General features: G+C 42.5%; 1 protein-coding gene across 9 annotated transcripts in view; it reads right to left on the bottom strand.

Annotated features, from left to right (window-relative positions):
• Positions 1 to 9,272: 9,272 nt before the first annotated feature.
• The window catches only part of TRIM9 (tripartite motif containing 9), a 116,479-nt gene continuing 110,705 nt past the window's right edge, over positions 9,273 to 15,046 (bottom strand). For all 9 annotated transcript variants that reach the window (XM_025295778.3, XM_025295776.3, XM_044925125.2 and 6 more), the window contains 2 exons: positions 13,713 to 13,875; positions 9,273 to 11,471 (listed from right to left, as the gene is read on the bottom strand). In XM_025295778.3, coding sequence (XP_025151563.1) covers positions 11,409 to 11,471; positions 13,713 to 13,875 — 226 coding nt within the window. In that variant the 3' untranslated portion in view covers positions 9,273 to 11,408. The remainder of the gene's footprint in view (positions 11,472 to 13,712; positions 13,876 to 15,046) is intronic.

The raw sequence follows: 15,046 nt of genomic DNA, 5'->3' as shown, positions 1-15,046 counted from the left end.
GTAAAATTTACCACTGACTTAATATTAGTTCTTTTGGAGAAAACCAAAACCAAATACAACATTTAAAAAATCTAATTTATGACAGCACATATTTATATTAAGAAATACATGAATACTTTCTTCTTCAGAATGACAGTCACAGATGGGGTCTAAAGTGGCTCTCACACTCTCAAGTATGGCCCTTGGCCTTACGTGTATGTGTAAGAGTCAGTCACCCCTGCTGATGATCTAGACCTTGTGAGCATCTTTGTGATGCTGCAGAATTATTTATTTGTTTTTAAATTATTTATTTATGTATTGACTGTGCTGGGTCTTTGCTGCTGCTTGCAGGCTTTCCCTAACTGCGGCCAGCAGGAGCTGCTCTCGTTGTGGTGTGCAGGCTTCTCATTGAGTGGCTTCTCTTATTGCAGAGCACAGGCTCTAAGGCAAGTGGGCTTCAGTAGTTGCAGCACTTGGGCTCAGTAGCTGTGGCTCATGGACTTAGCTGTTCCGAGGCATGAGGGATCCTCCGTGACCCCTGCATTGGCAGGCAGACTCATCCACTGAACACCAGCGAAGTCCTGCAGAATTATTTAAACACATATCAAAGAATACTGTGGGTTCTGTGGGATTTTGTTTGTTTTGCATTTCCCTCTTGGTTATTTTGTTTGTATTGTCAGTAATTGAATTACACATAACTAAAGAGTTTTTTAAAAGAGTTTTGTACAGAAGAACTGTACAAAAAAGATCTTCACGACCCAGATAATCATGATGGTGTGATCACTGACCTACAGCCAGACATCCTGGAATGTGAAGTCAAGTGGGCCTTAGAAAGCATCACTATGAACAAAGCTAGTGGAGGTGATGGAATTCCAGTTGAGCTATTCCAAATCCTGAAAGATGATGCTGTGAAAGTGCTGCACTCAATATGCCAGCAAATTTGGAAAACTCAGCAGTGGCCACAGGACTGGAAAAGGTCAGTTTTCATTCCAATCCCAAAGAAAGGCAATGCCAAAGAATGCTCAAACTACCGCACAATTGCACTCATCTCACACGCTAGTAATGCTCAAAATTCTCCAAGCCAGGCTTTAGCAATATGTGAACCGTGAACTTCCTGATATTCAAGCTGGTTTTAGAAAAAGCAGAGGAACCAGAGATCAAATTGCCAACATCCGCTGGATCATGCAAAAAGCAAGAGGGTTCCAGAAAAACATCTATTTCTGCTTTATTGACTATGCCAAAGCCTTTGACTGTGTGGATCACAATCAACTGTGGAAAATTCTGAAAGAGGTGGGAATACCAGAACACCTGACCTGCCTGTTGAGAAATTTGCATGCAGGTCAGGAAGCAACAGTTAGAACTGGACATGGAACAACAGACTGGTTCCCAATAGGAAAAGGAGTTCATCAAGGCTGTATATTGTCACCCTGTTTATTTAACTTATATGCAGGGTACATCATGAGAAACGCTGGACTAGAAGAAACACAAGCTGGAATCAAGATTGCCGGGAGAAATATCAATAACCTCAGATATGCAGATGACACCACCCTTATGGCAGAAAGTGAAGAGGAACTCAAAAGTCTCTTGATGAAAGTGGAGAGTGAAAAAGTTGGCTTAAAGCTCAACATTCAGAAAACGAAGATCATGGCATCTGGTCCCACCACTTTATGGGAAATAGATGGGGAAACAGTGGAAATAGTGTCAGACTTTATTTTTCTGGGCTCCAAAATCACTACAGATGGTGACTGCAGCCATGAAATTAAAAGACGCTTACTCCTTGGAAGGAAAGTTATGACCAACCTAGATAGCATATTGAAAAGCAGAGACATTACTTTGTCAACAAAGGTTCGTCTAGTCAAGGCTATGGTTTTTCCTGTGGTCATGTATGGATGTGACAGTTGGACTGTGAAGAAGGCTGAGCGCCGAAGAATTGATGCTTTTGAACTGTGGTGTTGGAGAAGACTCTTGAAAGTCCCTTGGACTGCAAGGAGATCCAACCAGTCCATTCTGAAGGAGATCAGCCCTGGGATTTCTTTGGAAGGAATGATGCTAAAGCTGAAACTCCAGTACTTTGGCCACCTCATGCGAAGAGTTGACTCATTGGAAAAGACTCTGATGCTGGGAGGGATTGGGGGCAAGAGGAGAAGTGGACGACAGAGGATCAGATGGCTGGATGGCATCACTGACTCGATGGACGTGAGTCTGAGTGAACTCCGGGATTTGGTGATGGACAGGGAGGCCTGGCGTGCTGCGATTCATGGGGTCGCAAAGAGTCGGACACGACTGAGCAACTGATCTGATCTGAAAGAGTTTTTGGAAGGTAGCTGGAAGCTTGTGACATATTTGGATATCTGAATGATAGTTCTTAGCACATCAACTGGTCCTAACATTGAAAATCTGTGATTTTTCTCTCAGAACTTGGCAATTTTTATTGCTTTTAATCACAGTATCCAGTGTGCAATTGTTATATATTTTCTTTTCTATGTTACCTTGTAGTGGAATCTTTTAAAAGATCTTTTAAGTGACAATTATGATGGAAATTTAAATCTACCAGTTATCAATGCAAATAACTCCACAGAAGTAACAACTGATGAGCTGATGGACTCTCACCCACACATCTTATTAATTTTCCAAGGGAAAGTGCAAGTCGCTCAGTCATGTCTGACTCTTTGCGACCCCATAAACTACATTGTCCATGGAATTCTCCAGTGTGGAATACTGGAGTGGGTAGCCTTTCCCTTCTCCAGGGGATCTTCCCAGCCCAGGAACTGAACCGGGGTCTCCTGCATTGCAGGCAGATTCTTTACCAACTGAGCTATCAGGGAATACGTCCAGGCAATAAAAACTGTCTCTCAGTACATGCCACCCACTCTTTCCTTTCCTGCATTCTCAACCTTGGCAGCATGTTAGAATCACCTGGGGAACTTAAAAAAAGCCCACATTCTCAGGCTGCGGGCTTCCCAGGTGGTGTTAGTGGTAAAGAAACTCCCTGCCAGTGCAGGAGATGGGAGAGAGGTGGATTTGATCCCTGGGTCAGGAAGATCCCCTGGAGGAGGGCATGCCAATCCACTCCAGTATTCTTGCCTGGAGAATCCCATGGACAGAGGAGCTTGGTGGGCTATAGTCCATGGGGTTGCAAAGAGTCAGACATAACTGAAATGACTTAGCCTGAATGCATGCACTCAGGCTGCATCTCTAACCAGGTAAATTAGTAGCCTGTTATCAGTATTTTTAAAGTCCTCTGGATGATGTCAATGTGCGGTGAAGATTGAGAATCACCACTTTACCAGTGGCTGGTGAGTTTCTTTTGACACATGTAAGCTGTATCTTCATTGAAGAGATGTTAATGTGTGGGAAACAAAACAACCCTTGCATCTGAGAAATAAGAAAATAGAAATTATTATTATTGTTATTATTAGTCTTGCCCTGAGAAGATTCAGACCATGAAAAATATCATAGTGAGTCAGACCCACTTGGAAGGTTCTATGTTCTTTTGTTATCCTTTATAGCATCTTTGAAAGTTCCTACTACGAATGTGCCCCAGTGGTTGAATTTCCTTTAGTTACTGCCAAAGACTTGAGAAGGGGATTGAGGATGAAGCCTAACATCTGAGACATCTAAAGAAAAAGAAAAGCCCCTGTGAATTGCAGCTGACTCTCCTCGTCGCTGAGTGTGCCCTGTATCCTGTTCTCTCTTGTTCCCATTAGACCCCTGAGGTGGCATTCTGACTGCCCCTGAACTAGCCCTCACAACTTCATCCGATCCACTGGGATTCTGTCTCCCCAAGCAATGAAGGGCAGATCCTCAGGTTCTCTTAACATCAAGGAAAAGTGTCCCCTCAGCTTGGATGAAGGACAGTTAACTTACACACAGTGAACATAATTATGCTAATGTTTTGATTCTTGGTCCTAGTTGAAATCGTGAAGACATGGAATTTAACAGTCTTGTGTGGAGTTTTGGCTGATCCTAAGAAGTTTTTAAGATTAACTGATTTCCTTGTTTTAAAAAAGTCCCATTAAAAAAAACCTGAATTATCGTTGATTTACAACATTGTGCTAATTTCTCCTACACGGCAAAGAGACTCAGTTATACACGTGTATACGTTCTTTTCCATTACGGTTTATCCCAGGAGACTGGGTATAGTTTCCCGTTTTATACAGTAAGACCTTGTTGTTTATCCATTCTAAATGTAATACTTTTCATCTACTAACCTCAAACTCCCAGTCCACCTCTCTCCCTCCCCTTTTCCCCCTTGGCAGCCATGATTCTGTTCTTCATGTAAGACTGACTGATTTCTTTCTGATAGATACTTTTTTTTTTCCCTGCAGGCATAGCAGGTCTAAGTGCTTAGCAGATAGTTTCCCTATTCTGCAAAGCTCATGTATTGTTAACTATGAAACCAACCTCCTGAGAAGCTGCAATTAACCTTCACCTACTTATTATTTTAAGCTTGGCAAATGATAAGATTGGAGGCTTATTTCTTTACATCTGACAGTCACACTTACCACAGGCAATTAGCAAAATATATTGAGTGGAGTAGTCCTCTCACAGATCACATGTAAAAATCAGTCTTTACAGAAAGAACATTTAGGATCCTCATTTACTTCAGATGATTTTCTCATTAGAAACAACTATTAGCTTGAAAATACAGTCCAGAGTACAGAGTAGTTCATATTTAATACCTCAATTTTTCCTTAAAAGTAGTTTGTTAAATGGCAGCATAACAATAAATCAATACATTCAATAAATCTATAGTACTAGAAGTGGGTTTAGACAGGATAAAAATGGGCCCAGTTAATTAAAGAAGAAAACAGATGGCTACAGTATATAGGCAGGGATAACATAGAAGGGTTTATAATGTAAAATACTGGTTGGAGAGGAGGTTTAGAAAATTGATAAACCTATTGCACAAACTTGCTTGCTCCTTGAAAGGAAAGCTATGACAAACCTAGACAGCATATTAAAAAGTAAAGACGTCACGAGTCCATATAGTCAAAGCAATGGTTTTTTTCAGTAGTCATGTATGGATGTGAGAGCTGGACCATAAAGAAGGTTGAGCACCGAAGAATTGATGCCTTCAAATTATGGTGCTGGGGAAGACTCTTGAGAGTCCCTTGGACTGAAAGAAAGTTAAACCAGTCAATCCTAAAGGAAATCAACTCTGAATATTCATTGTAAGGACTGATGCTGATGTTGAAACTCTAACACTTTGGTCACTTGATGCAAACAGCCGACTCATGGGAAAAGACCCTGATGCCGGTAAAGATTGAAGGCAAAAGGAGAAGAGGGCAGCAGAGGATGAGATGGTTAGATAACATCATCAACTCAATGGACATGAATTTGAGCAAACTCCGGGAGATAGTGAAGGACAGGAAAGCCTTCCATGCTGCAGTCCATGGGGTCACAAAGAGTTGGACATGACTGAACAACCACAGCATTGCATAAACTAATTTACAGTGACTTAAGCCTCCCTGAGAAAGATCAAATGAATATTTGCTTTTTGTTCTGGTCATTTTGATATTTGGCAAAACTAATACAATTATGTAAAGTTTAAAAATTAAAAAAAAAATAAAGTTTTAACTACTGAATGTTTAACTCCTTAATATCTGAGCTGTGACATGATTTAAAATATAGTTTTCAAATGGCTAACCTATTTTCAAATAATATTTTCAACATTTTGGAGTAATTTTCACTTCCTCCTTTGTAATTCTTTGTTCAACATTCATTGAAGTCTGAGTTATCCTGTAGCTGATTAAGTCAAACTATATACCATTTTGATTATTGTGGCTTTGAAATAGATTTTAATGGTGTCATATAAGTGAACTTTTTCTCAGAATTTCCTTGCATATATTCTTCCATTAATTTTTTTTCACTTAATTTATTTTAATTGGAGGATAATTACTTTACAATATTGTGGTGGTTTTTGCCATACATCAACATGAATCAGCCACGGGTGCACATGTGCCCCCCCATCCTGAACCCCTCTCCATCCCTCTGGGTAATCCCAGAGCACTGCCTTTGAGTGCCCTGCTTCATGCATCGAACTTGCACTGGTCATCTATTTTACATAACTTCCATTCATTTTTGCAGTAGAATTTGACAAAGACATTTTGTACACACTGTCTCCCAAGAAGATGATGTTAAGAATCATTGTTGATGCTCAGAATCTTACAGAAGAGACAGAACTGACATCACCACAGAATATGTGACACTTGAGTAGAAAAGTGTTCTTCATAACACTCCACATGAAAAGACCTTCATAACACGCAACAGGGGACACGCACAGTTTGGAGTGTTTTACCTTAAATTTTTGCTTTAACTCTCAAAACAATGTTTCTATTTCCACTTTAGAGACATGGAAACTGTGGGTGAGTTTTCAGTTTGCTCCAGGGCACGCAGCTGGCACACCTGGGAACCAGGACCAAGGGCCAGAATTCAGACAGTAACTGCCAGATGCTGTGCTTTCAGTCACTATGCCTGACCACTCTCAGGTAGTCTGACGGTGCAGAGGGTAGAGGTAACTTAATAATTCTATTTAACATGTCTTTCATCTCTATTGCACATAGCACTCTTACATAGTTTGCCTCGTTCGTGCTCCTTTCTTTGTTCAGAACATACATAGACGCATAGTTGGACATGCTGTTTGTTTATTTGGCTGTCCTTGGTCTTAGTTGTGGCAGGCAGGATCTTTAGTTGCAGCGTGTAAACTCTTAGCTGTGGCATGTGGGATCTAGTTCCCTGACCAGAGACCGAACCCTCCCCCCTTACGGAATCTTAGCCACTGGACCACCAGGGAAGTCCCTGGACATATTGTTCTTACTGGAGAATTTAAGCCAAGGTGGAGAACAACGCACTGGTTTATATCTTCATGAAGTTTCTCTCATCACGGTGGTTTCTTTAGCTTTATGGTTTCCTTCATCATACACATTAAAAATTGTGGCCATATATCAAAAGGCAGTTTGTAAGTTGTTAATAGGTAATTGAAGTTGAACATTATTCAGCCATGCTTGCTAATGAAATTCTAATTTATCCTCATTACTTAGAGAATTTTATAAAAAAATATTGGGGGGGGGAAGGGCAAGAACACCAACCAAAACATTAACCCTTTCATATTTCACCGTAAATGCTTATTTCTACCTGGTGGGAGAAGGTAAAAAGCAACGTGGGCAAGATTCATACCCACGGGGGCTATGTGAGAGCTACTTGGAATTGTTGCCTTAGTGGCAGCCAGGTTTTCTACTCTCCCCAGCACTGTGGTCCTCAGGAAGGGAGCTGGTTAAAGTCCATGGTAGGAGGTCCAAGAGCAACATGTACAGGCAATCTTCACCTCATAGCAAGGGGAAGCAAACCAAAGCCCTTCCACTGACTAAGGGAATATGGGAAGAGGAAGAAAAAGTCAGGCCAGGAGTTTGGCTTCTCAGTCCTCGATGACCCTCCGCTTCTGCGCTGGGCTTTATTCCAGAGGACAGGTTTGGGGAGATAGGAACCTGGGCTGTTAGGTAGTGAGGGAGGCTGTAAGGAGAGTCCTGGTCATGTCCAACATGGCCTCTCACCCCTCTAGAGTGTACAACTCAGTGATTTTTAATATGTTTATAAGGCTATGCAACCATTAGCACTATCTAATTCTGTGGTATCTGATTCTGTACCTGTAGCTTTTCTTAGCACATCTGTAGCAGAACAGAGCTATTAGTTCAAAGGACCAGGCTGATGTTTCTGCATGTGTAATTAGGAACTTCCAGTGTTCACTCTGTTTTGATACTCCAAATTCTGCGTGTATCCAAAAAGCTGGTTCCTCAGAAAGACACGATTTAGGTAGCCTCAGTTATATGTGATGTAGCATGTCAGACCCCAGGTTCCCTAACCACCAGTCTCAGTGCCCCAGGTTCCCTAACCACCAGTCTCAGTGGAAGTAGCTGGCTCCTATATTTGAAGAATATATGCAGATATCTTCAGCATATTCATATAAATTATAAGGTAGTGTGATCCAAGCCCTTCTTTAATTACTATAGTTTCTTTGATTCATAATCAGATTATGACTCAGTAGAAAAGCCCTTCTTTCTCATCAGTGAGTTAAGTAGATGGGCAAAAGATAGGCACACACAGTAGAGACAGAAAAAGAGGATCTCATTTCCAGAAAATAGGGTAATTTCTTGCAAATCACTTAATCACTCCTATGAGGAAATAGGCAGGGGATCAGAAGTTCTATTAACCTTAGCACCAGGGAAAAATTAAAACATGGCTAAAGCATCCCAGTAGTTAGAGGAGAGAAAGGCAGAAAACCAGAAGATAGGGCCAATAGAGGAACAAAAACAAAGTAACAGGGTAGAGAGTGAGGAAAGAAGAGAGCAGAAACCTGGATGGATACAGAGCAGAAGCTCCAACAACTGTCAGAGGTTACACTCAGAGATTATAATCTGGACCGGATTGTTATGAAACCAGGTTCATCTTGCCTGAAGCACAGTGAACCAAAATGCTGAGGCTTTGGGCAAAGCAAACAGGGAAACAAATCTTAAACCCGTCTCCCAACTGAAGGCAAGGGGCTTGGGATATTTAGGGGATAAGGAAGGAGGCTGGGCTGAGGCATAGGGCTTGAGGGGCACGGGGAGGGGCACGTGGAGGGTATGGGGCACATGGAGGGGTGTAGGGGGGAAAGGTGATTGCCAAAAGGTGTGATAACGGTCATTCTGCCCAGGTGTAATGAATTTCAGCCCTCTGTTGTCAAAAGGTCACCAAGGGGGACACCTGCCTGCGCATGCCCAGTTGAGGGGTTGGTCGGTGGTCCCATCCAGTCTTAATAAGCTCAGTTCCAACTCGACACAGCTGATGCCAAGCTCCTGGAAAATGACTGCCACAAACATATTGCAGTTTAGGCTGCTCACTGCTTGGAAGATTTGCAAGTCTTAGAACAACAATCTAGATTAGTGAAGGCAGGTGAAATGGATTTAAGCCATGCTTTCAATATGTTTTTAGATCATGTTTTTCTTTTAATATAAACCCAAGGCAGTTCATTTCAAAAGGCTAATAAACAAGGGAGATGAACAATGTTGTAATTATTTAAAAACAATCGTATTGCTTAGCCACTCTAAGAAATGGTGAAGGAACCAAGTTAGAAAAAGTCAGTGACACTCTATCTTGCAGGACAAGTTTGCGGCTCTTCTAGGAGCAAGTTTGTTAAAGTAAGTCCCCAGTGTTTGGAGGCATACCCTTAACGGCATCAACTATTAATATGTTATATGAAGTTAAGGCTGAGGAGGTCAGTACCACCAGGAGACAATGCCAGGCTCCTGAGGAGATGGGATGAAGTACATATGCTTTCCCCAGTCCTGGCGGACCTTCCAATGACACTTTGCTGAAGAAATATTGCTCTGACAAAGGTGAACTGTCATCCCAAATAGGCAAAAAAACTGTGATATTCTAAAGAGACATAAAATGTTCTCTCATAAAAATCATTTATTGGTACACCAGAAATATCCATTTTTTTTCTAGTACAGGAGCTATATGCTCTATAATTGCAATTCTGTGTAAACTACGTGTTACCAGTCACTAGAAATCTAATTAGCAGGATGGATTTAATAAAGAACAAGAGTAACTATGAGTCTACAGCGGCCCAGCCATCAAGTCTCATTGGAGAGTAAATCAAATATCAAATTAGTGTTGGCCTGCAACAGAGTGGTTCTGTAGCCAAGAAAAACCAAGGTGGACGCAAACAGGATAGCACCCATTCAATAAATTAGGTACACTTAATTAGAAAAACACCACAGCAGATAGAAATAATCTAAATAAAGCACAAAAGTAAACTATTAGCTATTTACATATATTACTTGTTGCCCAAAACTTTAATTTGCTAGCTTTCCCATCCTACTGCTTTCCTTTTGTTACTTTTTTCTTTTTTTCATGGTGAATTTCTTGACCCCCTGGCAAATATTTAGACAACTAATCAGAACTTCTTTCAAGGTCCAACATTTTCTAAAACTTCATGTCAAACAAAAGAATCTGAAAGGAAGCTTATATAGGTCTATCTCTACATGGAAGTAATACGTTTATTATTCTGCTATTTTGCTATTCTCTCTGTTAAGAGCAGAGCAGTGACCTACAATTTCATTTTCCTTCCAAACATTATTTGAACTAGTCCAGAAAGGTGGGTTGTGAATGGCAGCTGAGTGAATGGACAGTTCACCTGTGACAGGCACAGAAAGTGAGTCTAAACGGAGACAAGAGCATTAATCCTGAGAATGGAATGCTGTGAGCTGCAACTTAAGATCCCCCATTACAGAGAATGAGAACTCCTCCTTCTGGTTGTTACTTTTTTTTTTTCACATTAGGTTTTTAAGGCTTAGTATCACTGCAGCATTAACAAATACGAAAGCTGACATCATTTCTACTAAAGAAGGGTTTTGTGATGAATGGCAGCAGGTACCATAATTAAAATAGCACAGTTGGAAAGGCATTGAGTTGGTATGTTTCTGGTGCTATGGCCAGACTGTATGGATTTCTAGCATCATTCTGGGGGATCTGAAAGATCTTTGCCAATGAGCATCTTTGGCCCTTTTTATTTCCTTTCTAGTACTAGTAACAGTTTGCAATAATTTTATTTTTGGTTTGTTCTCCTAGGACAATATAAGCTCCAGGAGGGCAGAGACTACACCTGTGTATTCACTATTGTGTCTCCAGCATCTAGAACAGTGTCTGGTCCATAATAGGTTCTCAATTAAAAACTTGTGATAAATAAATGAACCAAATCATGACATCCCCTGGCCTGCCTATGTTTAGAGACTTTCCAGTTTCAATCAGTGACCAGGGTTTCTGACCCGTCCTAAGGACCCAGATGTCCTTTGAGCCTACGCTGCTATGAACCTCTATGCAGTTGTGTAGCTATCATTTTTGTGCTTCAATGGATAGTAAACTTTTCATTGCTGAAAAGACTAGCTATGCAGAGGTAACACTGCATGAGAGGTCACAGGGCAAGAACACTCAAGAACATTCTAAATGGCAAGCTCCAAGTTCAGCTCATTCTTCCCTACCTCTTCCTACCACCTACCTCTTTGACAGAGAGCTTAAGAAAAAAGTTATTAGGAGAATTTTCTCTTGGCAGTGCCAGTTCATAACTCACCAATGACATAATCAGAAGAAAAACAAAAGATAACTCACCTACATAAAAATTAATGTAAATAAAAGCAAAATCTGGGTTTGGAAACAAAGTGACATGGTGGGCTGTCTAGGTCCTCTGTTGGTTAGAACTGCTGACTATGGAAGAGAAAGCAGGCTTTACAGCAGTAGAGAGGCTGGGGGGAAGGGTGTGCGTGGAGGCGCTGTGGGTATGAGGACCAGCGTTTCTCCTCCTCTCTCTCCCTCCAGGTCTGGCTGAGCTCCTTGCGGTCACTCTCAGGCGGGAGGTAAGAACAGGCAGCTGGCGCCTCCACGGCACATTCTTAGGCTATTGATGCTCTGCTGGAGTAGAAGTCGGGGACTTGGAGTCCTGTGTGAAGCGTGACCTAGGGGAAGAGACTGTGAGTCCTGGAGGCACTTTAGGAGCCCCCCCCCCAACCCAACACACTGCACCCTCTCCCCACTTAGGAACAAGTGGGCTTGTTCCTAACTCAGAAAGGGATCTGTTCACTTTTCTGTAACATCTGTTCGAGTAGACATCTCAGAGATCTCCAGCAGAATTCAGCCTGTGCTAAGAACCTGGCCACCATGCTGGGCTCCCTGATCCTGGAGACACTTGATAATATGATTCGAATCCACCTGCCTCTTCAAAGAATTCTGGGGAGATTGTGTTCCTTATGACTGAAGAATGAGGCATTGATTTGCAGGTGGCAAACCCTTTTGGCCGCATTGCAATGGTCACTGCCATATCCATGGATAGAGAACAGATGAGCAGACAACCCTTCCCCTATTATTTGTCCCCTAGTTATTTCAATTAGGATAAGCCTTTCACTTTGGGATGGCCTAGATGATTGCCAAGAATGAGGAGACATGGGCACTTAAACTATTTCACTGATTTCTATCTAACCTCAGACCTCAGTGGATGGCTGCACCAATCAGGCCAGAACCATTTCTTGCAGTGCTGTCTGTCATCTCTCTCCACCTTGTCCCTGTCTTCCCCAGTCTAAGAGTCTTTCTCTGAAGATACTCATAACATCCCAGAAACCTCTAAAGATCATTGAGTACAATAGTCTTTGCAAGGGAAACAGCTAAAAAAGCAGAAAACTTTGAATGAGTGTCTTCCAAAACACACTTCTAGGGAAAGCTATGGCTTTCTTTGGTCCAACGTAGAGCCAAACTCTTGATGGATTAGATTTCAGCCTTCCAGAAAAACCCATCAAGTTGCAGCAAGAGAGAAGGGCAGAGGTCACTGGGTTGCAATCACTTCTACGGCACATACTTATAAACAACGATGGCTTTTTAAAATAGCTCCCAAGATGGTAGTTCTGTATACAACAAAAATCATGAGCACTGTGTTGATACTTAGGCCCTATCTATTTTTCGGCAGCCATTTGCTGAGTAAAGTTCACAGCCAATGTCAAGTTCCAGCTCAAGACGGAAGTGAGCGCTCCCATCTCAGCAGTGGCTGGTAGGGCATGCTCTCGCATGCCCTGATCTGTTCTCCCACGCCCCCCATCTGCCCCAGCTGTGGTTTGCTGGCCCTTCTTTGCCCTGGCTGTTCCCTCTGCCTGGAAAGCCTTACCCAGCTCACTCCCTCACTTCCTTCAAGGCTCAGCTTACCTGTGACTGCAATAAGGCCCACCTATGCTGACCACCCTGCTTAAGACTGCCACTGCCCTCTTTACCCTGGCACTCTTGGTCCCCTACCCTTTCCTTGTCTTCTTTCCACTGCATATTGCCTTGCTGTTGTTGTTGTTTAGTCGCTAAGTTGCGTCTGCCTCTTTGCGACCCCATGAACTGCAGCACGCCAGGCTTCCCTGTCCTTCATTAACTCCCTGAGTTTGCTCAAACTCATGTCTACTGAGTCAGTGATGCCATCCAACCATCTCATCCTCTGTCGCCCCCTTCCCTTTTGCCCTCAATCACTCCCAGCATCAGGGTCTTTTCCAATACTGCCTTCTAATATACTATATAATTAACACAGCAATTGTGTATTATTTACTGTTTCTCTTGTAACTCGAATGCAAGCTCTAAGAGGGCAAGATTTTCATTTTTGTGTTTTCACTGATAAACAACAATACTTACAATACTTCAGTAGTGCCTGACATATGAAAGGTACTCAGTAGACATTTATTGGATGAACAAATAAGAAAACCCTGTTGTTTATATTTACAAAGAACCATTACTAACTTGCAGGCAGGGACAATGTTTTCTCTCCCTAACAGAAGTGATAAGACTGCAGTGGAGAAGCTCCAGATTTCTAAGCATCCTGTTAGCACCTCAGGCTCACACTTTCACTTCTCAGGCACTCCTGGGGCTTTGCTGCAGTCATTTCATTCGCTTTCAGGCCAGCGGGTTCAAGAGTTTCCTTTCCACTAGAGAGGAATCTAGGGCTCAGGAGGACAGTCATTAGCCTGCCACAAGAGAATCCCAGTTTCCCCCGCTGCTGTTCACCAAACTGTGTCTAAATATAACGAAGGGGCTTATGCTGGTCTGGAATTATCTCCCTTGTCACGTCCGACCTGTCCCGCAATCCCCTCTCCTCCGCGTCTTGGTCTGGGCCCTCCAAGGTGGGGGACTAAGCTCACCACCCCGCGGGCAGCCTCACAAATGGAGCAGCCGCTCACCTGCACGTTCCTGTTCAGGCTGACTGCCGGGAAGAACAGGCCCTCCACGTTCTCAAACGCAATGGGACCTTGCTGTTCGTCGTTGATAAAAAACGTCAAGGTTTTTCTATTGAAGTCGAGGAGGACCCCAATCGTGGCCCCCTTTGTGATCCCTCCCTCAGTTCTGTGGAAAAAGAAAACATGGGGTTTAATTTGCCCATCCTCCTTCTAGAAGCTCCCTGTTTGTATGGTTAAACCAGTATTTCTTAATCTGTTTAAAATTATCATTCCCTACCCCCGAAGCCTTTTAACACATTTTTCCTCTTAGTGACCCCTCCTCACATACAATTTTAATGCCACAGATATACTGTTTATCTGCTTATGAGCTGTATGTATAGGTGTGTTGTGCCCTGCTCAGTCGCTTTAGTCATGTCTGACTCTTTGTGACCCTATGGATCATAGCCCTTCAGGCTCCTCTGTCCACGGGATTCTGGATTCTCCAGGCAAGAATAATGGAGTTGCTTGCCAGGCCCTCCTTCAGGGGATCTTCCCACCCAAGGATCAAACCCACGTCTCTTATGTCTCCTGCTTTATATAAAAAGTCTCCTGCATTGGCAGGTGGATTCTTTACCACTCACGCCACCTGGGAAGCCCATGTATATAAAAAAGTAAGATCTGCTTGCCCGCTGAACCAATTCTCATGGCCCTGTTGAGAATGCACAGGTTCACTGTGCTGCTCTGCTGTTGCTAAGAGAGAACCCCTTCACACAGTCTCCACATAGAGACACAAGCATCAAAGGCCGGGAACAAAAAAAAAAAAAAAAAAAAAAGCCTTTAGGCTATCAGAACTTTGCCTAGAGCTGTGTCTCAAGTTGTGAATTAAGCGTCATTCAATCCAAAATGATTTAATTTGAAAGTCAAAGTAAAGAGGCACTTAAGCTGAACCTAGAACACATGCATGAAAAATTAGATTTGGGGCCTCATGCTATCCATTAATCAGAAAAACTCATCCCAGAAAGATGGGAATTTGGGGCATACTGAAATTGAATTGAGAAGCTGGAGGCTCTCCATAAAATGGCAACATTGAAGAAGAGGAATCTCCTCTCCGTAAGGTGAAATAATTATACTCTAGGAGCTGGAGTGATTGTCATTGGAAACAAATTGTGTCTTATGCTTTAACTGATGGTTTCACAAAAGCCATTAAGCCTAGACAATCAGATCTGTCCTTTTCCTCCTCACTGAGATCCAGCAGTACTGAACTTCAGCCTCACAGACATGTGAGAGTGTTCTTCTTTTCCCCTTGGGATGCAGATCACAGACTGTGCACAGTCGTTAAAAATGCCAGGGTATCAACG

The sequence above is a fragment of the Bubalus bubalis genome, chromosome 11 (assembly GCF_019923935.1).
Source record: "Bubalus bubalis isolate 160015118507 breed Murrah chromosome 11, NDDB_SH_1, whole genome shotgun sequence".
Taxonomy (NCBI): Eukaryota; Metazoa; Chordata; class Mammalia; order Artiodactyla; family Bovidae; genus Bubalus; species Bubalus bubalis.
Note: the sequence above shows the minus strand (reverse complement) of the source record. Positions and strands in the feature narration are given on the sequence as shown.